Raw genomic sequence first — 26,485 nt, 5'->3', positions numbered from 1 at the left:
CTTCTGATTGGATCGGGGCCTCAATATGGGCTGTGACCAACTACTCCTTGGGCGTTATGGTGGGATTTGCATGGACCGTTAAGGTACACATTTAAATCCATCATTCAGCCACTGCTTAAATCTCATGTGCACTTTTAGTATTTGTGGCATTTGCTACAAGGCCAGGAACTTACATAAGCCTTCTTAGTTTGTGGTGGGTGTTCTGGCTGCTCTGAGTGCAGATTTAAGGGCTGGTCCAGACTGGAGTGGTGCACTAGGATGACCTCATCTTTACACGGACACGGCTGACGCGCTTGTGGATTTTGGCTGCTCTGCTGCCACCTGTTGGTCCAAATACGGAACGTCCACAGTAGCACAAAGGAGAACCATTTAAAGTCCAGTCTTTTATATAAAAATGATAAATTGTCTCGCAAAGGTCAGCGACCTTGTTTTTTTTTTTTAATAGTCATTATGAGCTACAGAGAAACAGCCCTATTGGACAAAAAAGAAGAAATTCTGCTTCACTCAAGTGTAAAACAGACTACCTGAAATTTGGGGCAGATTGATAAAAGGGAACACCTAAAGATCTCGATGAAACAAATCCACTTGAAAATCATCAGTTACATAGTATAATTCGTTTAAAAATGAAATAGTCAGTGTGAACCCGAGTCTGTCAATCACTAAAGACCAATTTTAGTCTAATTTAATGACAAACACAGATTTATTTCGCACAATGTCCATTTTAATATCTTGAAATGATTTATAATTAAGAAATAAAGGCTCGCGTAGCTTTATAAAAACGGAAGCAGCTGTAGACCGCGGTTCATGTTTCCTTTCCAAAATCACCCACTAGGGGGCAGAAGAGAACTACCCCTTCTTCTGCGCTGATAAAGTGCCTGTTTGCGTCTGAGAAGGCTGCTTATTATTTAACAGAAAAAGTCCACGAGGGGGAGAGAGCGGGCCTCAGAGGAGACACATGCACAGTAACCAAAAAACAAGCCCAACCACCGACAGTTTGCAAATCTACAGCCTGACCATGTAGCATGTACATTTGCTTCTTTCTGCACCTGGTGGGCAACAGGGTAACGCTGTCTCCTGTCAGCATATTGGGCTTTCTCTCCTGCGGCCTCCGTCCCTCCAGTAGGACTCTGTCTGCATCTCCGCTAGTCTGGAGACGGTCCTCCGGAAGGCAAACAGCTCCTCCTGGGCCGTGAAGAACCTCAGCCGCTCGGCCGCCTGCTGCAGAGCGGAGTCGTGGGCAGGTTTTAGTAAACGCGGTGGTCACATTTAAACGCAGTGTTCAGCTATGAGGGAAGTGGTTCCTTTACCCCGCTGAGGCCCAGGTCGTCCAGCAGCTGGCGGTCCAGCTCATCTGCCCCTCCACTGAGGACAAACAGCTGCTCAGCAGGCGCCGCTGCCAGCAGCACGACTCTCACCTGGGGGAGAGAATGCAAAGAGATGCTAACGGAGAGGTTTGATATCATCACGCGTCTGTCATGAGCTGACAGATACCCAATGCACTCGGGAGTCAATATCCAGTATCCAGACCTTCTTGTCATAAAAGGTGTCGATGAGGGTGGTGAAGCGTCTGGCCTGGTCCTTCATGGAGAGCGTCAGCCTGGGAACGTTCCGAACAAACACGGTGTGGAAGTGTTTTGTCATTTCCAGGTAATCGCTGGCACCCAGGGGCTGGGAAACACGTAGGACAGGTCAACGGGTCACAGAGCCAACGGGATTTATCAGGACAGGGAAACAGCTTCTCCAGTCTCAGGTCAACACCAACGGCAGATTAAGCTGCCCGTTTGGAAGCCACGCGTCACACAGTTATGGTCAGTGATGAGAAAGTCTGGAGCGTCACCTTAGGCGTGAATGGAACTGGGGAATTCCAAAGCTCTGGAAGACTGAAACGGATGTTTAACTGGGAAGGGAAACCAGGACAGGTACGGATTCTGTCCGACCATACGTCACAGCCCATGTTTTCCTGGGCCGAACCCCCCTCCCCACGGGCTAAAATGCCTTTAAAAAGCCACTGGACTGTGTGACTGCTTCACTTCACTCACAGCAGCTTTAGAAACACTTACTTTGCCACACAGCTCATTAAAGGTGCAATCAGCAACGGAGCCACAGGTCTTCTGCAGGTTTACGTCTCTGCCCAGGACCGAGAGCGTCCGCGGGCCTGTAACTACACACACACACACACACACACATGCACACACCTATCTTTGTGAAGACTCCCCCAGGCATAACGCATTAGCCTAAGTGTGCTCACTTCTGAAAAATGTCCTCACTTTGCTAGTAGAATGTGGATTTTGGTACCCAGCTCGTAGCAAACACACACACAAGGCTGATCCACCAAACGCACTAAACTTTTAATGATTAAATCCTTTCTAAAAAGTTCCTTTTTTTGGGGTCTATTCAAAAGTATCAGGAAGGAAATTGCTAATCTGTATAAAGAAAAGCTCTGCTCACCATCTATTCAGCTCTTGTAAACCAGTTCTCGTTAAAACTGCACCAATGCTCTAGTTTACCCACTATTTTTAACCGCCTGCCTCAGTTTTACGAACATCTCCTTGGAAGCTGCATCGATGTGAATGACAAAAGAACCGACACCATCTAGAAAACTGTCACTGGTTTGTACGCCAGTGAGAAGATAATGCGCCATTAAATACTACTGGGTGGAAAACTACAGCTGCAATTTTTACCTTAAATGATGGAAAATGTAAATCCTTCCAAATGTTTTCCATTATTTTTTTTATTTTTGAAATTTCCTACCACTCTTCTGTCTGAAGGCTAGCTCCTCAAACAGAGCATCCAAGGTGGCCTCGGCACCAGCCTCGCAGGTCCTGAACATGCACGCACGCACACGCACGCACGCACAGCCAGGCAAACAGAGGAGGCGAGATGAGATATGAAATTAATAACGATGAAGTGGCCGCATCAAACGGTGGCGACAAGAAGAGGCTGGGTGGGGGGGGGGGGGGGGGGGTGGGGGGGGGGGGGTACTTAGCTTTTCACTCCGTCGGTAAAAAACAGGATGTTTGTCTCTAAACACGAGTATTAGACTGTGAATGCGCATCAAAATGAGATCGCAGCGCGTGTGTGTGTGTGTGTGTGCGTGCGTGTGTGTGTTAACTGCAGGTAAAAGGGTTTGATGTGCTCTATTTACACATGGTGAAAGGAAGCAAAGCACTCGAGCGCTCCGCCACAGTGATGAGCAACGGCGCCGTCATTCATTCTGTGTTTATCTGCATGTGTATTTCTAAGAGCGAATATGTAATCAGCTAAATAGAAAAGTAGCTTTTAAAGCACTGCTGGTCTTTTTTTTTTTTAACAGATAATGTATTTCTTTTTCACGCTTTTCATCAGTCTCTCAAGGTTATGCTGTTTTCTATTTATTTCCAAGTCGCATCCTATTTATTTCTGCCCTTAAATAATGTAAGTGCCAAATCCAAACATTTCCTGTGTGGGCCGACTCCAGGCTCTGCATGCAGCCTTTGAACTGGGTGTGTGTGTGTGTGTGTGGGGGGGGGGGGGGGCTCCCTCACAGGTAGAAGCGTCTCGCTGCCGCCACCCTGTCCAGTCTCCTGTAGTCTGTCCCAGAGTCCAAGCAGATGATGTGGCAGCGCTCCTGCGGGGGACAGAAGACGCAGTCAAGGAGTTTCATTATCAAACTTCTCTTTATTTACACAAAGAAACGAACGAGTGATTAAAACCAGGATGTTTGGCCTTTATCCTAGAAAAAAGAACCCTCCCGTGGTAAATGTGGCGCCTGAAGCCTGGAGCCCTTTTACCATGTTTGTTCAGGTTTTTGGTTCTACGTGACTCTTTTAAATGTTTTTTTTTTAAAATAAATTCAGCCGCTTCCAGTGCAGTGATTTCATGTAGAATAACATCTTCTTTTTTAAAATAAACGACATCAGCTCCGTTCCACGTGTGAACGATTCACGCGTTCACTCTATTGTGCGCAAATAAGCAGCTATCCAGCGGGAGCCCGTCTGCCTCTGCCGTGGCTCCAAACCGCCGCTCCCCACCCCATTGTTCCTGGGGCCATTCGGGGGGGAAGGGGGGGGGTTGAACTGATGGTGCCAGGTACAAACTTTTCCGCGTGGTGTAAAACGTCAACGGGATTCATGTCAGCCGGCGCGGCACAAAACTATAATCATCATCTCCACCGTTCGATCAAAGAAGAGACAGGAATTGCATATCATCCCGGCAGCGCGCCCGCCGACAGCTCCGCTAAATCAGGAAATCAGTGAATTCTTGCCATTGGCCTCTTTGAGCTGCGGGATAATTAGTAATCATCACAAAGCAAGGGGATGGAAATACGCCATTCTTCTCCGCTGTCAACTTTTTATCTCCGTGTCCGCTCGCACAAACGGGGTTCCCGCTCTGAGCCAATTGGCTGAATCAGGCCTAATAACAACCTGACAAGCTCGCCCTCCCCTGCGCACAAAAGGGGGGTGTCATTTCATCAACCTGCGTTGACCCCGCCGTCGGGAAAAAGGTCTCTAAAATGCAAAAAGAGCGGAGGGGGGGAAAAAAAGGGAAGAAATCTTGTCACTATCTCCGCCACATCATTAGAACCTCAGTTTGCTTCTCTCCTGCCATTCTTCACCCCCCCCCCCCCCCCAAACAACACCGCCTCAACATGCAGCAAATACTGCTGACGCTCCTCTGAATGGGGGAGCGAGGTCCGAAGGAGGAGGAGCGGGGAACACAATCAGAGATGATGATTTCATTGGATATTTATAATCAGATGGGGCTGAAGCCCTGCGGGTCATCGCTTGATTATCCCTCTTGAGAGGACTGTCAAGATCTCACGTCTTCGGGATTTTTAATCTGCCCACACGTCGTGATCTTGTCCTTTACCCGCGCCATCGGGGGCGGAACTTCTGAAGCTCACAGCCGCGTTTCTGCCGCTTGCGTCAGCGCCCGGCCGCAGCACCGTGTCCCGGAGTTCTCCTACATTTCCCAAATATTTACAGGAAGCCGGGAGAGATGGAACGGGTCACGGAATGCGGCTGCATTTTCAACTTTGGAAGAAAACACGGTGAAGTGAAAGTAACTTTTGTCCACCTCCACGTCAAAGGGAGACGATTCTCAGAAAAGCGGCCTGGGGGGGCGAATTAGGAGTTCTGTTGCTTGTGCAGATGCAATCCCCCCCCCCCCCCAAAAAACCCCAGAAGAGACGGGAGAGGCTCGATGACGGACATGAGAATCGGGGTGTCTTTAGAAGAAAGTCATCCAAACACATGTAGCTCTAATCACGCCATTGTCCGAGCCGTGCACTCCTCTCCCAGGACAAGCGTTTAGCATAAAAACAGCGTGGCTTTTTTTTGCCGCTCCCCTCTGTGCACGCTCTCTCTCCACCATATCTCCCTCTCTCTCTCCTTTACCCCTCGAAAAAAGTTGCTTTTGAGTTTTTCAAAGAGCGCGGTGCCATTGAGATGCAACAAAAGCCAAGGATAGCTGACTATTGGGCCCTGATGAGGTCCACTCCCTCATTACCCGCAGCAGAAAACATTTGATGCTTTTTTTTGTTTGGCCTGGAGAATTGACCAGACCTCAAAGAAATGCGGGGTGGGAAGGCTGAAAAAGAGAAGGGGGGGGGGGGGGTTGCAGGGGAAAGGTTGTCGTTCATTCATCCGTGTGTGTCTTGCAGCCTTGTGTGGAAAGACGGAAGAAAAGAGGGAGGGAGGGATGGAGGGGTGGAGAGAGAGAGGGATGGACGAGGGAGAAAAGAGAGAAAGCTTAAAACACTGCCTTTATGCTGGCGAGTTCTGGACGACTCTTCTGACATCAAAGTGCTTTCACCAACCGGGACGCTGCTCTGTGTGTGTGTACGAGTGTGCGTGGGGGGGGGGTGCAACTGGTGATTTTATTCATTCTTGGACTTTCAGGGGGGTACATGACAATGTGAACACCCTAATTACACCTAATGATCTATTCCCTTAAAGTGTGACCGCCTCGGGCCAACGGTGGTTTGTTCCGAGAGGTCGTTCTCACAACCTCCCCCTGCCACGGCTGCTTCTCTTGGAGAAACATCTTTTGAGTCTGAGGCCCCACCTTTCGCGCACCGGGACCCCCCACCCTCAGCTCAATCTCTGTCACGACCCCAAATTAACCTGCTCCGAAGGCCGGGGAACACCTGGCCAACCAGCGCTGCGCACGTACGGGGAGATCGGTGACGTTTATGGCGGGTGCACGTAGCGGGCCGCGGGGAAAAGGCGAGGATGCGGACATCATCTGCAGCCGGAGCCTGCGCAACGACCACCAGGAGCAGGTCCTCGGTCTGATATTCCAGACCATCGTGCCTAGTTCCCCCTCCCTATACATGCACCCCCCTCCCACTGTTGTACCGCTAACAAGCTAACTATCTAGCTAGCTTGCATCAAGTACGGCAACAGGAAAAGTAAAGTGTTCTGACTGCAGGCTGCCTGATAAATTGATACACACCACTCGCATTGCCTCGGCACTCATTTTCGATCGAACATATGAAACCAAGCACGAGGCCACGTGCACACACTGACGAGAAAAACACTTGAAACCTCGGTTTGGCAACAGGGGGAGCCAAGGTGAAGCTACCTATGCAATTTTTTTGGAGCAGAATTTATTCCATGCTAAAAAAGAGCAAAATCAAGTGAGTTGTGCCCTCGAGGCAGGCGGTGAGTGGCACTGCCCTGCCATTAAATTCTCCAGAAGACAATAACAGTCATCAAGCTCGCAAGCTGCCGCCTCTTCACAGGCAGTCCTTCTCACCAAGGTCTCTGCTAGAGGACCCCATCCCTCTCATTCATCAAATTCTTTTTCCATTTCTTCGTTTCTCCTCCTCAACGACCTCACGCAGCAAATCATTTAAAAAAAAAAAAAAATGGCATGCACGCAGACAAAAAAAAGTAAATAAATTAGAGAGCAACGGCTCAAAAGGAGGGTTGGAAACAGCAGGAAGCCCAGAAGTACTCAGAGTTGCCTCAGGGTTGTTGTCATGTTTCTATGGCGTCATTGTGTACAGCTGCAATCAAACAAGCACGGAGGAAGAGAAAGTCACTGTTATGCTTCCAAAATACGGGGACCTGACCTTGGGTGCGTAAATCCAGCGAGCTGAGCAGGATGGTAATAGAATAAAGAGAGAGGATGGGCCATGAAAGAGTGGAGAGGGAGGACAGTTGAGAGTGTCTTAGCTACAATACTGGCCGCGGCCATTAAAAAAGCCCTTAAACCCTGTATTTTGCAGAACTATGAGCTTTGCGATGGCTACAAAGGGAAAGCAGACTGAATAGATTTTCTGACTGAGTCTGCAGAGACTCTGAAAAGGACAGAAATTACAAACTGAATGGGGGGGGGGGAAGTTTGCAAAGTGGGAAAAAAAAGCGGGGGACTTTTAAACTTGGGAAAAATGGCACGGGGTATCTAAATTATCTGGTAACTATGTTTACGGGCAGGCGTTTCTTATGTCAGGAAGATCAGGAAACTAGGATGTTGCGGGGGGGGGGGGTGCTGAGGGAAAAAGTGGGTACCAAATAATCAGAAGTCAATGGTTGAATAAAGACGTCAACCCAGGCGGACGGAGGCGGTGGATTAACCTCTAACACTGGCACAGGTGATATGGAGGAGAGGTCGGGGGCTGGGTTGTATTTAAACATTTTAATGGCCTCATTCACACGTTAACTCGCTATAGAGCCACGCTCAGTCACGCACATACCAGAGCCAGCCGCAGCGCGCCTCCACCGGCCATTAATTCCACCCATTAAGGGTGAGCTAGTTAGCAGGGTGACCCCCTGGAACACGCTTCGACTTTTCAGAACAGGATGCTATAGAGAAGGCCTCGGACCCCCGCTGCCCTCAGGAGGGAAAAAAGCCACCCCCCCAAAACCCAGATGGCCTTACAAAGGGGAACATAGGACCCTGAAATAGAGGAGGTAGGGAAGGGCAGAGTGGGACAACAGGCATTCAGGCCCTGGGTGAGGCTGGATTAGAGAGGGTGAGGGTGCTGCCGGAGCAGAGGGTGGCTGCCTCCAAGGCCTCATGTGGGCTTTTCTATATATATTCTCAGGAATATTCTAAACCATCCTCCTCCGACTCCGATACTTTGAAGGTGAGGTCTGAAGAGCAAAGCCCTGTTTCAAGTAAAACCATTCCTACTTTCCACATATGTCCTTTTAAAAGTATTTGTCATTTCTCTGTTTAGTCCTGGATTAGTCCGACGTCCCCTTTTTTACCTTCTATTTGGCATTGCTTCAAACTTAACCTTTGGCCTTTTTTGGATTTAATCAAAAAACCTTAACTGAGATGTTTCTATTGTGGCTGGTGAATGTGGATTTTAAGTGCCAGTACAGAGTTTCTCTCCCCTATGAACTGTCCTTCAGAACTCAATGTCTCCAACAGAACAACGGACGGATGTTCTGTGGAGGTCTCCGTCACTTTTTATGGCTTTGGGGTTGTCCCTACCCAAACATAAGGGTGGAAAAATGTGCCCCCAAGTCCTGATCATGATTAAACACATCAGTGACCATGTGAGACGCTACCTGCCTGACGTGACACCTCCCCCAGGCGGCCTGGTCGCTGGTCCCGCCCATTTGCCCGCTCACCTTACCGCTACCCACGGGGGCTCTTTTCCACCCCCGGTTTGGTGCAAGTCTCTTTTTTTCCGGGTGTGATCAAAGACAGCTTTGTGACGCTAAGCGAGGACATCAGGCAAAGGAAAACATCAAAACCACGAAAGAGCAACTTCCAAGAGGAAGCGGAGGGGACACGCGACATGTGTGACATGCGTGCGCGCGCATGTGTGTGCGTGTGTGATAAACGAATGAATAAATTAACAAGTAAAAAGGGACGGATGACTCTGCGTCTACCTTCAGCATGTCGATGAAAGGCAGGAAGGTGTCCCTCTGAAGTCCATTTTTGTACAGATCTGAAAGAGGAAGCGAGGGGCTGAATTAGAGCTGCTGTTTAGCCTTCTAATAATGTCATTCCCCCACCAGATTGGCACATAAAGTGGCTATTGATGAACTGAAGGATGGGTGGGGAGATGCGACAAAGGGACCGGGTCCAGGGAAGAAAAATGGATTTTTCTACCGGCAGCAACATAAAATTCATTACATTCCCAAACAATGGTGGTGGGAGAAAGGACCGTCGCCTTTTCAGCTCGGACAATGTCCGCAGCAGCTCCCTGAATGGAGGTTTCAATTAGCTCGGCTGGAACAAATTACATCTGAAGTAGCATCCTTGATAGACAGATAAAACGGACAGAGATGCACACGCAAACGCGAACAAAGGCGCGCGCGCTCGCTCGCTCGGACGGCGCCGTCCTGCCTTTGGCTCGGTCCAGCTGCAAACAAGTGGTCGCGGTGATGTTTGGGCCGAGGCAACTATTACCCGGGGACGCGCTCTTGTTTATCTTTGTGCCGAGATTTTAGGTAAATGATCAGAAGCTGGCAACAGTCCGTGTCCCAGACTCTGTCTTGGTCTGGGACCAGTGCAGCAGAACCCTCTACAGGCTTTAAAGGGCCATTCTGCATATAGGTATATACTGTATATACAGCACATATACTGTATACATATATATATATATATATATATATATATATATTAGTTGACATGAAATCGACTTAAAATACAAAAAATGGGCTTGGCGATGATGGACAGGCGTATACGTGTTCCCCTCAGTTCAATACTAATTCATTAGGAATCATTTCAAAAATGCTACACTTATATTTTACTAATATATCCCATATTTTCACTCATTTTATGGGGCCACTTCATGCGATTGAATTTTTGAATTCTCACCCACATCAGCTTAATGGAAAACAGCGTTAATGTAAACCAAGTGGAAGGTCCACGACACTAAAGGTGCTTTTATCCACCAAACACATCTTAATTTCAATCAACTCTCTCCGTGGAAAAAGCCAACAAAACGTTACTGTGTGACCCCCCCCCCCCCAAAACACATCTCTTTTTGATTGCAGCTCCATCTCCACATCAATAAAAGTGGAAGACGTATGCCTTTCATGTCCAGTTGTCTCTTATGGCTTTCAGAGCTCCATTAACCATGTAATTAATACCAAGTAGGCCCTCGATCAACTTTGTATGGTGTGGTGCTTTGTTCTTAATAGCGAGTAAATATCAGAGATCCGTGTCTTTGTCCGCGGGAGCCGTCGCCCTGCTGCCTCTGCTTTGTTTTAAGATCTCGGCGTCTTCAGGGAGAAAGACAGGCGCAGGACCGAGGGTGGTGCATTCATCTCCATCTGAATCACGCTGCAGGCCTCGCCAGGGTCATTAGCTCCTGCACGTAGCGTCACGCCATCACAACTCGAGGGGAAGCGAACCCGAGAAGCGAACGTCCTGCGAGTGTGTCTGTGCTCGTACCATCCGGGGGCCTGTTGGAGGTGGCCACCACCACCACTCCGCTCTCCAGCAGCGCCCGGAACAGCTGCTTCAGGACGGCGGCATCGGCGACGTCGCTCACCTGACGGACGAGAAGAAGCAGAAAAGGACAAACGCTTTCATCTCCGCCTGCGGCAGCGCGCGCGGCTCTGGGGTCAAACCCCGCCAGCGACACTCCATGATGATTAGTGTCACCTGGGTGTGCTTATTCACTCCTTTGTATCTGGTCATGGCCACACGCGTGCACAAATGTGCACGCACCTAAACCACTTGAGCCGACTGTAAATGGTCACGAAGCCGAGAGAGGAGCTGAGAGGGGGAAGCTGGCCGAGCTAATCAAGGGAACGGACGCCCGGGTGCCTGAATGCAAGCCTGATCATAATAATAATGATAATAATGATAATAATGATAACAGAGAAATGTGAATCCAGGCGTCACAATTCCAGGCAAAGCCTTCATCCAACACAGCCGCGCACGGGCCCATACTCGTGCGCACGTGTGACGGTTGATCCGGACGCAAGGCCGCGCGCTGATAATGCGCGAATCAAATTCAGTTGATGCCGGTTTCGCTCCGCAATAATCAAAGGTCAATGGCAGCACTGACGCAAGGGCACTCGTGAAGAGCGCCGACCTTTCCAGTAGTGATCCAGCGCACTCACTTTTGTCCCTATTCCCATCCCCCTTCACGCCCGTTGTTCTTTTAAACCACACGAAGGGAGACGCGACGTTCCTCTGCGACGGCCGTCAAATTAGCATGCGCACAACACACACTCTGATTGACGCCATAAACGATGGCGTCGTGGGGACGAAGGACGGTTTCCTTCGCTTTAAATCCAGCGCAGCCACATTCCTGCACATCAGGTGTTTCCTGCTGTATTTAAGGACAAACTTAGAGGATGAAGAAGTCCTGGCGTCTCGAGGAAAAGACTGGTGTGGGACGCCCTCCCCTCTTACTTGCTCTCACCAATCTTCAACAGGTACTTGTGACGGCCGTGCCCACAGCATATGACTCCTTTCACACTCTGAAGGGTCTTCTGCTTTTGCATATTAGCCCCGCTGCCCTTGCCAATACTTGATTATCATTTGTGTTAAAGCCTCGATTTTGCTGAGGAGAGGTGGCTGAGGGCATCAAATTAGTGAGTGTGTGTGTGTAGGGGAGGGGGGGGGGGGGTGAGAATAAAAAGAAAGCCAAGGCTCTGCTTCTCCCTCATTTCCTCTGACCAGAGAATTTTATTTTCACTTCAAAAGAGTCATCTAAAAATGACCTTTTATACAACCCGAATTTGTTTATTCATGTGTCCTCCAATGTGAGCAAAGTGAGAGGGGGCAATATTTATTGCTGAATGGGGTTTTTTGGGGGGGGGTGGGGGAGAGAATGGGGAGCAAGAGAATGAGAAAGGTGGAGTGGGGGGGGGGGGGGGGCTGCCGAGCACTGAGCAACACAAAAATAATGTGGCCAATGCAGATATTCAAATGAGCATCCAATTAATCAAGCTGCAGTCAGTTTACAGCGAGCCCCCCCCACCCCCACCCCCACCCCCCCCCACCACCTTTTGATGTTACACCTCTTTATGGACACAACCTATGGGCAATTTTGCAGCGGCTGCGTAGTGGCGGAGGCCCCTGCGACAATGATGCTAGAGTGTCTTCTTCTCCTTCTCAGCTCCGGACCTCTCAATGGTGAGTATTCATTAAGAAGCCGTGTGGGGGTCGTAAAAGGAACGGAGGTGGTGGGGGTGGGGGGGGGGTGGCTACAAATTACTGATAATGGCGCAGCGCTAATGAAGAGAATGGTGAAATGTCATTAGCATTTAAGAGGATAAGATCCATCTGACCCGCTGCCGCCAGTCGCTTTCTAGCTCCACTCACTTAAGGAAGCAGCCGAGTGCGACTGATACCCAGAGCCTCATTTACATGGCTGAGTGGAGGAGGATGCTGATTGGTATAGACCCCCCCCCCCCCCCCCCCACCGCTCCCTTCATACCCAGCTCCCCCACAAACCTCGCAACCTCTTATTTATGCACCACAAACAACGCGCGCATGTCTTCTTGTTTTCCCCTATTCACCGGTAGCAACAGTCGGCGAGTGAAAACAGCAGCGCTGGCAGGGGCAAACCAAAACAACTTTAGCGAAAACAGTGGCGCCGTTTAAGATCTGAAAGCCAGGCGGATGAAAGGAGGCGCTCTTGATCCTCACAGACGCATAGAGACTGATTAGAGGGAGCGGGCGCACCTTCTGTCACCTTTGACCTGCTGCTATTAGCTGTAATATCAGCAGGAGCAGCAGCGGCGTGCGGTTAAAAGATGTTTGTCTGGCTTATGCTGAAGATGGGAACAAGCGTCTTTCACCGCAGCTGTTTCCAACCAACCAGGACCTTTCTAAGCAGTTCTGCCTTTTGATTCCAGTGAGCAATTAATAAGATCACAGTGCTGAAAGAGGCCTTTTGGCAGTTTAAATATAGCCTGGAAAAAAACTATGCAAGGCTTGGTTGGCTTGTTACAAGGACAGAAATCTAATTTTTTGCGTATAAAGAAGCAACAGGCGCAACCCACCAACTCCTGCGATGGCGGCGAGCGGTTATATTTTGTTGTTTATCCATGCTTGGGAAATTACTGAAACATCACTGAAGATTTCCAGCGCTCCTGGAAGTCCCTTCAGAATTCCTACAGTTCCATAGATTCGCCACTAGGTGTCCTCAGTCCTGCTTCCTTGAAGACACCAGGCTGACCAGTAACCTGACTGGGATGGTGTTACAGGCTGGTCGACACGTTAATGAAACCCGACCAGAAACTGGGCTGAAACATTAAAAGACGTATAAACAGGAATTCATATTTTAAATGAAACCTAGAATTCTGTTTTTTGTTCATAGGCTTTCTTCCACTTTCCCATATATGAAAGAGTATTAATAATATTTATCAGCTAAGAAAAAAAACAACAATAAAATCACACTGTCATTGTAATTGACCTAATTTTAACCCCCTTGAACCCCCACAAGCACAATATTTGGAAGACAATATACTCCACAAGCCTTTGGCATATATGATTTGTTCCTCCAAATTTTAACCAAAAGTTCAATTTTAAACCAATTAAACTGCGTGTTATTGCCCTGACAGAGCAGGTCAGCTTCTTCTGAATTGAAGTAGTTTCAAACTTTTTAAAAAAAGTACTGCTGCTACATGCTGATTTACCAGCCTGTTCTAATCACTTACAGAAGATTCAGGCCCTTTTGAAGAGCTGAAACCCCCCCCCCCCCCCCCCCCCCCCCAAAACCCAGAGAGAGCATAAAATACATGTGCTCACCTGAAACTCGTCAAAGCAGAGCAGGCAGGTTTCGTTGCCTATCTCCACGGCAACCGGCGATATGGGGTCATAGGTGAACAGTTTCCCCAGCGTTCGTTTTGGAAGGCTTTGTTTCCTCCGGTGGATCCCTTCAAGCAGTACACAAATGTCAGACATGCTTTACAGAACACCTGCATCGGCAAACCCGGGACCCAAGACAATAGAGCCTGAAGCAGCGGCTTCACCTGCGCGAATAATGGAAGACAATTTTCTGGAGGCTAATTGAGACAGAACAGAAAACAGCAGAGAGATAGAGGATAAAATAAAACGAGGCAGCCACAGTGAGAGGCAGGGTACTGACTTTCATGGATGTCCAACATGAAGCCGTTGAAGTGGACTCTCTTCTTGCGAGGGGTCTCCACACAGGAGTAAAACATGTCCATGAGCATGGTCTTCCCTGTGCCTGACAGCAAGAGCAAAGGTGGTGGGATGGCGCCCATAATCAGGGAGAGTTCTTTTCCTCATTAGAAACATAGAATTTTAAAAATGACATACCAACATCTCCATATATATAGAAGCCTTTGGGAGGGGGTGATAGTGATGCCAGTTCCTGCTTTGGGGGCTAAAAGGAAGAAAATTCAAAATCAATTTACTTGTTAATCGGTGGACAAACCTAAAAATAAACAATATGGATTAAAATCACTTAATTCCACCCTGAATAAATGTTTTAATCACCGCCATAGGAAGGAATCGTGCTTTAATAACCAGTATAGTGAGGCATTAAGCCACGGCTACAGCGTGAGGTTTCACATTCTCCAGACTAGCCCACTGCTGGGGAGGAAGACAAAGGGGATCTAATCAACAAGACAAGCCAGGGTTCCCACGAAAGAAAAGCATCATCAGAGGAACAATGGGGGGATTTGTCAGACAAAACAGAGAGGACTGGATGAGGCTCCATAAGAGATGGAGTGGACTTGTCTGTGCACCCTGTTTAGCGCTGCTTATTGTAATTTGTGGGTACTGTTGCATTGAGATGCTGCTGGAAGTCATTGTGCTGCTTGCCTCCTACCATCAAAAGGTCCTTGCTTATAAAAAAAATAACCCCCCAAAAAAGTCTTATGTGTGACCGAGCTGAGAACGTTGAGTAAAGCCAAAGACAAAGTGGGCTCGTTGCATGTGAACACGCCCGCCACTGGCTCATCATGGCCTATAAAGCTAACGCTATACAGAGGGAAAGAGGTTATTCGCCTTTATCTAAGAACTTAACATTCCTTATTCAAAATTTACTTTAGCAAACTGTTCCATGGAGATGGTCCTCAGTCAAGAACCACTTGACTCGGGTCACTTGAAAACTACACGGGAAAACAAACTGGTTTCCCATCCTCCCCGTCCGCTTCCCAGTGCTTCTCTTTAAACCCACATGCCTGCACTCAACAAGTCTTCTCTGTCTGCTCTGGCATAACAGTGTGTGACTTCTCCCTGACTTCCCAAGATGCCCTCTGGCACCGTGGGGTAATTGTCAGCGGTGGCTGGAAGCCATTTTGCCACGGCAGAGTGGAGAAGGACAAGGCCTCCCCTCAGCCGCCCCGTCTAGCTGGGCGCTGCGACCTTGTCTCACCTGCCTGGTGGAGGATGGAGACCGGCACAAGAGCGGGAGGTTCGCAAGCGGGACGTTAGAAAACGGCGTCGCGGTCGATGTCATATTTCCCAATAACGAGCTGCGGCTGGCGAGAACGTCCCACGGGACGCCCGCTGGTGTGGGAGGATTCTCTGACGCAAGATTGACTCGAACAGAACGGGTTCCTCCGAACAAAGGCCCATTGTTAGCCGACCATCCGCAAGAACCACGCCACATTGGGTCAATATTAAGTCAAGTGTACTCCCCTCGCAGACTCGACCAGTTAGCGAGGACAATGGCGGCACTTTCACAGGGAAAACAGACACCGAAAGGACAGCGGTGTGACCCGATTCATGCCGGAATAATTGTGGCGGCCCCTGCGGTCAGTGTGTGTCTGAGCGCAGGGGACAGAGCAAGAAATAAGGTGCAACAGGGGAGGGCGGGGGGGGAAGCGGCGGCGTTGACGGCCTTACGCTAAAGTGTTTTTCAGCCCCGAATCAAAAGCAAAGAAGACACGAACGGCTCAGACAATGGGGATCCCCTCATTACCGCATGGGGATGGGGTGAGAGTGACAGGGGTGCCGGGACGGGCGCAGCGGGAGGTCTGCCCTGCTGCCTTCCAAAATCTCTGCCTAACCCTATGTGTCTGTGCCAGCCAAGCACCAACAACAACCGGGGGGGGGGGGGAGAAACTCCCACCACCACATAGTAGACAGTCAGCTACCCTGACCTAAAAACAACAACAGCCCCCTGCAACAGGCCATTCCAAAACTCACAAGCACAATACACTTCCCAGACCCCTACCCTCCCTTTGACCCAAGCGTCATGGCCGCCATCACTGATATGAGGGGAGGACGCTGCGGTGGACTTGACCGGGGGTCACGTCCATCATGTTGGACGCCAGCGGGGCTTTGTGGCTCGTTTTTCGGTCAAAATAAAATAAAGAATACTTCCTGGCTGTTTCTAATGTCATTTAATGTGCGCGTGGAGCTCATCGGGCCAAAAGGGACGCGTTTGTTTTGTTACCCTGTAAATGGATCCATCGGCTTTGGTTTCGGCGGGTACGAAGGGGGGGTCTTTATCGAGCGTGGGGTGACTTCTGCCATCATCTGAATGGAGCGTGGAGGAGAGCGGGCGCAGGTACGTGCTGTTGCTGTAGGTCTTCATGGTGTGCTGCAGCCGAGCCAGCTGCTGGGCCACATGTCTCTGGTGGACGTCTCCCCTCAGAGTCCCACACCGAACAAGGCGGTCGTAAAGTCCAACCATTTCTCTGGGGGGGCACGGCTGCGCTGCGGGGGGCTGAGAGCAGCAGGGTGATGATGGGGAAATGTGTTGACTCCACCTCATGGAACCTTAGAAGGCAGAAAAGCACCAACCAATGCAGCCACCGTGTTCATCACCACAGGAAACCACAGGTCAAAGGAGGCTCTAAACACATTCTGATGAGTGGTGGATGTGACACCTGCCAGGTGAGCAGAGACTCACCTGTCCCAGCGCAACAACCTGCCCTCCAACACGCGCTCTTCGCTTTCTTTCCGTTGGCTCGAAGCAAAAGTTTTACACAGCCGCTGACAGTCGCGACGACCGTGGGAGCCGCCATGATGGTTCAAAACGCGAAACTTTATTGACATGCTTTGGTCTTTACAAACCCGGACGAGGAGAAAGTGACTGAGAGCAACGATAACGTGTTTCATTGTGATCAAAAATGCCCCCCCCCACCCCCTTTCTAACATTATTCATGCATATACGCTTTTATTTAAAACGTGATTTTTGCTATATTAGACTTTTGTGTTGATGTACAGTGACGTTCGTGCATTTTCCATATTTCTGTTTATTATGTTTGTTGCTGACGACTTGCCGCGACTAGTAAACAAAGTGTCTGTCAGGTGGTCGAGCGGCGACCACGGTGGTGTCAGCTGAACGTCAGCTGATCGGAAGCAGTTCCATTTTTGAAGTTAACGACAACGAGAGACGCACAACTGCCGGAACTTGATCCGTTTCGTTTCAGTGTAAAAGATATCACTGCAAATTGTTTGGGGTTGTATGGTATTAAAGCAGCTGGGGACGTAAACGGTCAAAAATGTAGTATGCTTCTTTACGTTAAAGCACTTAACTGTACCCCTGTTTTCAATGTAACCCTTATTTACTGGACATAGCTTCCGCCCCATATTTTATTTTGAAGGTCACCGAAGTAACCTGCTTGGTTGTATTTTGGATAACTTGGCAGTAACATTAGCTTCTCGAAGGACAGGGAAAATGGATAGCACCATAGCTGATACAAGGAGGCTCTTCACTAAACCTCAGAACTTAAATGACGCTTATGGACCCCCAAGTAATTTTCTAGAGATTGATGTATGCAATCCTGAGACCGTCGGGGTTGGCAGGAACAGATATACCACGTATGAAGTTAAACTGAAGGTGAGCTTATAGGCGGTGACGTTAGCCTTCAAGCTAACAACTGTACCCAAGCTAAGCTGTATTTCATGTAGCTATGAGAAGTTACTACATTTTGACATACGAATTAATGGCACTAGAAGGAGAGCTACGAAATACCCTCGTTATTCTTTGAACGAGTGTGACTTTAATCAATATAAAATGACAAGTGCTTATTTGTAAATCGACTTGGCCTGTGCTAGTTAGTAGGCTAGGTTTATTTACTAGCATAACTATCCGTATCTAAGGAAATAAGACGATTCTGGTTACTCATGATACCCTCTGATAGAAGGCATGTTTATGAGTTCTAACTACTCTTTCTATAATAAGTTTTTTGGTTTTATTAACCAGTAAATTCTTGTAATTGGTTGTGTCCTGTTCAACCCCCTGCAGGGATCCACTATAGAACCAGCAGCTTAAACAGAAACGGAAGGAATATCCAACAAATAAACACAATTAAGCTTGTGTGATCACTTTTCCAGTCAGTATTGGATCATTAAGGCACCATTTTGAGTCACATTTCAAAAGTTAAAAGCCTGCCACACCCGAAATGTTTTAACTGCTTTCAAAAGATAACATTCTTACACCCTTAACGGTGCTAAATCACATGAACTACAACCAACAGATTCTAATTTCCTAATTAAAGGAGATTGTTTAAGGGACTCTTGCTTTGCAGCAGTTCTGATTTGGTGGTTTTCAAACCCCAATCACAAAGTCAGCTTCTTTTGAAGCGTGGGCAGGATGCTCCAGTCGCCCGCATCACATTTCCTTCCTCTTATGCTACTTGTAGAACAGGAAAGAATCGTCTCTGCTGATAGAATATTCTGTGACTTTAATAGCTATTGTGGACCTCATAGGTCATATAAAATGGTGTGGACAGGTATTCTGATAAAAGTACGAGACTGTTGAGTTGGTAGTTTACAACAGTCTGGCACTATTGAGTTAGTGGTGGTTCGAATAAGAGGAACTTCTTGCTATTGCAACACAGAACTTCTACACAGATCATTTATGCCATTTAAAGCATTTTAGCACAAGAATGGCAGAAACTGAGCATTTGGTGCTCCGGCCATGAGTAGATGAAAAGTAAAGTCCATTAAAGCTCCAGAACAAGGAACCAAAATCATGTTAATAATCAAAGAAAAATACATCAGAGATAGATTCCAGGGCTTAAAACCAACAGGATCAGGGCGTAGTCTATTCCATACCATCAACACATGGATAAAAGTAAGTTGTACAACCGTTGTACGTCCACAATTAACATTGGCAATTAGTCTGGGCCACATAGTTTACAGAAATTAAATCACCCCAGGATGCTTTAATGTTAATAAGTACTCTATAGCAAGACTGGAATAGTCGGGCTCATCTGATTGCCTCGTCGCTTATCTGTAAATTGTCATTTCAGTTGACTGACACCCCTGTAGTTAGTGGTCTGCTGCAGTTAGATTAGTGGCCAGCCTACACGTATTTATAGTTTCTATTTACCTTTAAAAAACCAGGGTGAGGGAAGAGAAGCCGTCTACAGGCGTTAGTGTTGAATATAAGGCTACTGTACTTGATTAGCGTGTAATAATTAGCATATGCGTGTAATCAGCCTTATTGTGCACCTCACAGGCCTGCCTGACCCTGCTTTGCATAAGACCACAGAATAAGTGGCGCATCCCTTACTTCCCCACAAACGTGGTGTCAACTTTGCTTCGCTTCTCTCCTTCTCCTTTCTTCAGCTTTCTTTAGAAGCATTTTGCTCCGTCTCCAGCATGTTAAGAGAGTTGCCCACAATCCCTCGTACTGGAATGCTCGCGCTTTTGCTCCGTTTGCTTCTTTCATGCACGTGATATTGAAATATTTTATCTAATTATTCTGTACTCTTTCTGTCCGTAATTCCTTCCCTTGTCCCTGGTTTTCGCTGGTCCACTATCTATCCAAAATGGAGAGCTCTTGTGACCGCACCGGGAGAGTCTGCCCTAATCCCCTCATTGAGAGAAGAATGAAGCGGGCCTGAGTGGGGGAGCTGGAGCGCGTATTCCCTATCTTACCCCCCCCCCCCCCCCCCGTCCATGGGAGGGCAGAAAGCCACCCCCTCACCAGTCTATAGTCCTTGCAGTACTAAATATGGCAGATTTTTTTCGTTAAAATCCCAACTCCGTCTTTTCCCCGTATCTCGTCAGGGGGGGCCGGATGTTTGCGGTGGCAGTGAGACAGGTTACACAGTCACTTGTTGACAACCAGGAAGGCGTTTGGGTCTTAGAAGCAACGGGATCAACCTGCTTCTTTCAGCGTGGTGCTAAAGCGCTGGGAGCTGGGCTGTGAAAGGAGGCGGATATCTCATTTTGCCTGAGCAGACTTGTAATGTCCAGGGTCGTGTTCAAACAATGGACTTTTGTTCTCATCTAAATTCATTTGCTTACAATTTACTTCCTCCGATGACTTAGAAACCACATTGAGCTGCCCGGCTCCTGGGTTTTTTTTTCTTTCTTTTAACCTTGACGACACCTCGGGGTTTCCTCCGGGTGGTTTCAGCGGAGCCTCTTTTCACCATCATGTCACCCGCAGCAAACGAGGGGTTGAAGTTAGGGTATGTGTGGGTGGGGTGTTTCGGGTATTATCAATTTTTTGTCTTTAGTTGGTTCCCATCTCATCCCGGGAGCACATTCAGGGGAGCGAACTTTGGGATCTCACTTTGTTTATGGATCGAACTAGATAAAAGGCCTCTTATATCCTCTCAGTCTTCCACCCCTCCTTTTCCCTACTCCCATAGCTTCTCCTTCTCTTTCTTTCTATTTTCCATTTGGGAATGGGGTGGGGGCCTTTGGTCATTAATAAAACGGGGAGAGATGGGGAGCCGGTGTGTGTGTGTGTGTGTGTGTGTGTGTGGGGGGGGGGGCTTGTCAGGAACAGTCAAGTGTAATCCAAAGTCTACAGCATCCTCTTCGACAACTATTTTAATGGAAATGGGGAACATATTGTATCAAGGCAACCATATCCTACTTGAAATGACAGTATCAAAAGTGGGAGTTGATACTATGGCAACAAAGCAGCTTTTTGCCAGCGAGGCGAGTCGGAGAGAGGGTAGGCTGTCAGATCGCAGGGGCTAACGAACAGGAGAACGACTGTGAGAGCACATGGAGAGGTGAGCGCAAAGGACCTACGGCCCCAACGCCTTTGTTCCCCGCCTTTTTTCAACCATTTAGCAATATGATGCAATGAGATAGTATTATGTTGCCATATTTATGGTATCATTGTGAAAGGAGAGGAGGGGGGAGAGGAGGACGTGAAGAGGGGGTTAGGATGCGCACTCTCAAACCTGACTTAATCCATCCTGCTAAAAGCTAATGCGCGCTGGCCTTGAACTATTCTCTCAGGAGCCTGTGTGATCTTTAGCCCCCCCTCTCTCTTTCTGGCTCTCTCATGCTGTTTTAAGGGTTCTACCTCTTTTCAGCCCATTTTCAATGAGCCCGGGGTATTGTGTTGCAGACTTTATGAATCACATGCTCTTCAAAGATTGCACCTTGCACACCTGTAATGGAAAGTGAAGCTAACCTAGCTTTTTTTGCTTGTTCTTGCAGAGACTAGGACACTATTTCACCCGGACCTGCTTTTGATTTTACTGTCGCCTCTCGTTTGTGCATTTGACTTTCTCTAACTTTGCTAATAATATTGATCCCTTTTTTTTTTTTTTGCTATTTTCTCCTATTAATCAGGTTCCTAATGGAGCTGAACAGGAACAGTCTGGCTTTTTCAGAGACTTTTAATGACCCGCTGAAAGTAGGGTTGGTCCCATGTCCCAGTCGCCGCAGGGGCCAGTAAGTTGAGACACCCGGGCTGTAACCTCTAACCAGCCGTGAAGGGAACAGAGGCCGGGGAAACCTGATCTTTGACTCGTGGAGCTCTCACGCACCGCCTTTTTCTGTGTGCGATTGTGAGTGATGGAGTGAGTGAGACCTCTCACTTTTCACTTCTGCCGTTTTCATCCCTCCCCTTGTCCCGCAGAGGCAATCTCTTAATGACAGGCTTCGCGAGGGCGCCCAGATTGAAAGGCCAGGTGACTTTCTTTCCTTACACTCGCACCACTTTCTTCATTGTGTGGAGGTGAGCGGTTCCACTGCGTGTACAACCAAAGCCTCAAAATCATCCACTAAAAGATTTATGCGTTCAAGTCTGACAGGTCAGACATTCCCAGTTAAGACCTGCGCATGTGCACTCCATGCACGCGCGCGTGTTGAAGTGTTTTCTGTAATCACATGATGGGATTAGAGTCACGGCGGTGGCAGATTACCTGTAAGTGTGATCTGTTGTGGTGGAGGATTAACTTTGCTGCGCTCCATGCTGTGAGGTAACATGACGCAGCAGGGACACACCGCAGTAAGAGGAGAGTGTAGCTAATGCTAGAGCAGTGGGACGATAAAGTTAAGATAATCCACTTCTTCTGTGGCCCTGAGAGAGAGAGAGAGAGTGTGTGTGTGTGTGTTGGATTTCACCTGGAGAAATAAGTGGGAAAGGGAACGTTGCAGGGATTTGCCTTGACATGTTTATCATGTCCATCAGGGTTGAACTATTCACCTTTTTGTTACTATAAAGGTTGTTTTTTTTATGTCTTTACCATATCCAGATTTGTGAAGATTGAGTGTATTAGAGGGTGAAGACTGAATGAAATCCTTATTTTTTTCCCCACTAAAATGACACGAGCAGAGACTCGGGAGCAGAAAATGAATGGATCACAGCCCAGAAATAAAGGGGCCAGAGCAGAAGATGAAGCTGACTCCTGCTCTCTCGGTTGTCCATGAAGCGCGCAGCCTCTCCAGCCTTTCTGCTCCTCTGTCATCACCGCGTACGCCCTCGTCTCTCTGCACAGCCTTGTGGTTAACGCCGATTCACCGCTACCGCCGTTGTGTGCTCATCGATCAGTCTGCTGCTCGCACCGCATTCATGCCGAACCCACTCGCTCAAGTGTTGCGCTCTCCTGTTTATGGCTTCACGTGAATTCTGACCTTCCGCCAGCGAAACGTTCATTCCCTCCCGCCTTGTTTGTACATTGTCGTGGGAAGGCCGCGTGCTGTCAGAACTAGGGAAGAGCTTTGGTATTGTGCTATAATGTGCTGTTTGCTCAGTGCTCTCTATCAATGCCGAAGCGTCTCCACTTTGTAATATAAAATTACCCCTGAAGGGCTCGTGAGCAGCAAATCCAATTGTTTATTGATGTGCACACAAAATGGTAGAGAAATTTCGCTGACCTTGGTGAGCAAGACTAAATTAACTTTTTTTTTTTTTTTTATAACTGCAAGCCATTTTTTCCCCCAGTATGAATTGGTCTCTCTACATCTCCCTCAGTAAAGTCAGAGTAAAAAGCACAAGGTTGTATCCAAAACCTCACTGATTGCTCTGCCCAGTGAGGCAGTTGTGTTTTTATATAGAGCTATTAAAGAAAACGAGATTATATTATGGTGCACGTACAGAGGCAGTCAGACATCCGTTGTATTGTTGAGGTTTCCACAGGAAGAGAGCCGCAGTAATTGAAAGCAAAAGTTATTTGTCATGTGCATGTTTCCACAGACCAACCTCCCCATCTTTAAGCTGAAGGAGTCTTGTGTGCAGAGGCGGTACAGCGACTTTGAGTGGCTCAGAGCGGAGCTGGAGAGGGAAAGCAAGGTAAGCCATTAAGGTGAACGCCACACAAAGGCTCCTAAGTACCGTGGGCAGCAGATAACATCGACCGTATCTACTTGGCTTTTACATGGGAGGAACAAATTTGTCCTTAATGCTACATCTTTTGAGGTATTTAATGAAATGCATTTGGATTTCCAATGTATTTTTAAAAACCCCGGAGAAATGCTTCTGCAGTAATTTTGTGCCTGTGTGTTATTTTATAAACTGGGTCCTTTTTTCATCCATTAAATCAAGTTTGAATGTTACATCAGCCTGCTGATTTGTAAACTGGCCTTGGTGGCTATAGGATGAGTGCTGAACATGACGGCCCTGTAGCCAGTGGAGCTCCACACAGGTGCCGATTAATGGACAGCATGTAATGTTGCCACTTGACCTGTTTTTGAAAATGTCTTATTCTATTAACAAAAAAAACCTCTGATTCCTTTTCTTGCTCCCACCCCAGGTGGTCGTCCCGCCTCTCCCAGGAAAAGCTCTGTTCCGGCAGTTTCCTTTTCGGGGGGATGATGGGATATTTGAGGAAAATTTCATCGAGGAGCGGCGGCAAGGTCTGGAGCAGTTTCTCAACAAGTAAGCCTTTCCGCCGCTACAGCTTCCGCCATATTTCCACCACTTGAAAATCAGTTTGTGGGCCTTGTATTTATGCCACTTCCTTCTTTTTTATTCAAAAGTTGATGCCTTGTTGGTGGAATTTTCTCTGGAGAGAACAAAAAACCCTCCCTGCAGTAAAAGAATACCCAATCTGTCAGAGATTGATGGGTCTTTTCTCACATTACATCTTCATTTTCTTTGGTAATTAGCTTATAAAGAACAAGCCCGAGAAGACTGGAGCGTGCAACACGTCTGCGTATTTCTTTCACATTTGTTTTATTTTTGATGTGTAATTTATGGTAATTGCTGTTCAAATTACAGCGAGCGCTGTTGTGGGAAGGCGTTTCCACCTCTCCTTATTTTTGATCCCGCATGTCTCCATTTATAGCTGCCGAACAATAAAAGTTAAAGTGGGATTGTAATGATTTGCTTTGATTGCAGTCTTGGCCATTATCCTGTGTTTCATGTGCAAATGTGTCAATGTTGCCTGTCGGGATATTAAGTGTGTAAAGATGTTTTTCGGGGGGGGGGGGGGGTGGGTAAAATCCATAAATGTGTTTTTTAGTGGCGATGAGAATGTGTTGGTAATTAAGAACTGTCCCTTCTTGGTTCCTGTGAACGAAGCAGTGCTGTTGATCATATTATTCAGCATTGATACGGGCAGCATTGTTCGCCTCATGATTGGGAGCATTGTGAAGAGGAAATCTTTGGGAAACGGTAAACACGACTGTCGCCGAGGAGCGAGCGGGAGGCGAGTTAAGCATCACTTTCTTCCCCCCGTTCGTTAGCACCGGGAGGCTGCATCCCCACTTCAAAAGGCAAACGAAGCCATTCACATTTCAACAGGCTGCAGATGCGCCTCATACTCAATGTCCAGTTTTCCCAAAAACCTATTAAGAAGAGCTTGATCTCTCCTGGGATTGCTCCGGGGGTTGGCCTGCCGATGCCTCTGCAAAATGTTTCCCGTTGGGGGCTCAGATGCATGTTATTCGTGCAATGTCATTATGTTGATCAGGTTGGACATGGGCCATTTTCAGGGGGCGCAGGTGCACTGTTGTGATCTTATTAAGCTTCTTGATATCATCCAAAGGAACATTCTGTTAATCCTGACCTCAGAACAGCTTCAAAACTTGGCCTCCCCAATGACACGGCGTCTGAATAAATGCTGGGATGACTCGGCAAAAGCAAAAAAGAAAAACCCCTGTTCATATTTTCTGCCTTCGCTCCTTGAAGAAGAAATTAAAAACTCTGGAAATCAAATGGTAACTGGATGAAGGAGAAGTTGCACGACTCTCCCTGTTCTAGTTTAAGCTCCAACAGAACCTGTTCCCTGCTCCGCTCCTCTGGAGGATGGAGCTGCTGAGGAAATGTCGCTACGCCTTCCACTAATCTGACTGTGAGGTGGTGCTTGTTCCCCGTCTCTTCTCTAACCAAACCCCAATGGTCTTCCCGCCCTTCCTCTCCCGAGCAAAGTGCTGGGCCCCATGAGTTGGACCCATAGATCCGGCCGTAGATGACGTTCTGACTTCTAACGCACTGTTTAACCAGATTAACACAAATAAAACCCAACGCATGAAACATGCTGTTTTTATTCATCCGTATTCCGGATGCCTTCACTTCAGCCGACCGTGTTGTGTTTTGAGTCTTTCCCATGAGGCTTTTTCCCAGTTTCACCTGCTCCGGGGTGTCGGGTGGAGCGTCTCTGTCTCACCTTTCCCGCCTTCTCTCCGCAGAGTGGCCGGTCATCCTCTCGCCCAGAACGAGCGATGCCTGCACATGTTTCTACAGGACAAGGTCTTGGACAAGAACTACACCCCCTCTAAGATCAGACAAGCCTGAACGCAAAGACGGGTCCGCTCGGCACGGTCCGGACCCCACGACCCAAAGTTGTCTCCATTTTCCCAGGTTTCTTTCAGATGACGAGTACATCAGCGAGGACACATAAGTCTAGCTTAATTAACTCTTGCCTGATCTGGTTTGTATTCACCCTCTAATTGGATGTTAAAAGTGATTTACAGTAATCTCCTACTGCCTGGGAATTTTATCAGTATCAATATATTGTGTATTTATCACTTACCTGCAGTACGTCTTGAATATATTCATTTATTTAGTGATACTGAATATTCGTTCTGTGTATGCAAAAGTCCCACAGCAATTGTCACCGTGTATATTCAGTGCTGGCATGTTGCTCACTATTACTACGACGCACACACAGTTGAGAGGCTTCGACAATGTTCCAGTCCCACCCAGTTGATCCTGGGTTCAAATGGGAGGACGCGTCTGTCCACCAGCACCCCCCCTGGTTAGCCCAGTTATTTTCTAACCGTGATCCAGTTGGGAGGAGGTCAGGGAGGCTGCAGTATTTCTACTGGCTATACGCATTTTGAGATTTGTATACTGCTGTGCCATTTTTGTTTATTTTGAAGAATTTCCAATAAAATGGATGAAATGTCACCAATCATTTGGACTCCTCCCTGACCGGGGTGAGGTTTGTCATTGTGTAATGCTTAACTTTTTAATCCTGCAACTTCTGTACTTGTTATT

The 26,485-nt window shown here is 47.9% G+C and overlaps 2 protein-coding genes across 3 annotated transcripts; one reads left to right on the top strand and one right to left on the bottom strand.

The window, feature by feature from the left end:
* Nucleotides 1-676: 676 nt before the first annotated feature.
* Nucleotides 677-16,894, bottom strand: afg1lb (AFG1 like ATPase b). 2 transcript variants are annotated; one of them, XM_029849867.1, is made up of 13 exons: nucleotides 16,745-16,894; nucleotides 16,286-16,611; nucleotides 14,197-14,263; nucleotides 14,003-14,104; nucleotides 13,663-13,790; nucleotides 10,345-10,444; nucleotides 8,832-8,890; nucleotides 3,525-3,607; nucleotides 2,752-2,822; nucleotides 2,061-2,161; nucleotides 1,528-1,668; nucleotides 1,308-1,415; nucleotides 677-1,215 (listed from the first exon to the last, which is right to left on the bottom strand). In XM_029849867.1, the coding sequence occupies exons 1-13, from the start codon at nucleotides 16,857-16,859 to the stop codon at nucleotides 1,078-1,080; spliced, it is 1,539 nt and encodes a 512-aa protein (XP_029705727.1). In that variant the 5' UTR covers nucleotides 16,860-16,894; the 3' UTR covers nucleotides 677-1,077. The 2 variants fall into 2 exon arrangements, with proteins under 2 accessions (XP_029705727.1, XP_003971933.3); XM_003971884.3 differs by having other exon boundaries at nucleotides 682-1,218.
* A 577-nt stretch (nucleotides 16,895-17,471) lies between these two features.
* Nucleotides 17,472-26,402, top strand: snx3 (sorting nexin 3). The gene is made up of 4 exons (XM_003971870.3): nucleotides 17,472-17,677; nucleotides 23,240-23,335; nucleotides 23,796-23,920; nucleotides 25,675-26,402. Exons 1-4 carry the CDS (start codon nucleotides 17,516-17,518, stop codon nucleotides 25,778-25,780), a joined length of 489 nt encoding a protein of 162 aa, XP_003971919.1. The 5' UTR covers nucleotides 17,472-17,515; the 3' UTR covers nucleotides 25,781-26,402.
* The last annotated feature ends 83 nt before the right edge of the window (nucleotides 26,403-26,485 follow it).

The sequence above is a fragment of the Takifugu rubripes genome, chromosome 16, assembly GCF_901000725.2.
Source record: "Takifugu rubripes chromosome 16, fTakRub1.2, whole genome shotgun sequence".
Taxonomy (NCBI): domain Eukaryota; kingdom Metazoa; phylum Chordata; class Actinopteri; order Tetraodontiformes; family Tetraodontidae; genus Takifugu; species Takifugu rubripes.
Note: the sequence above shows the minus strand (reverse complement) of the source record. Positions and strands in the feature narration are given on the sequence as shown.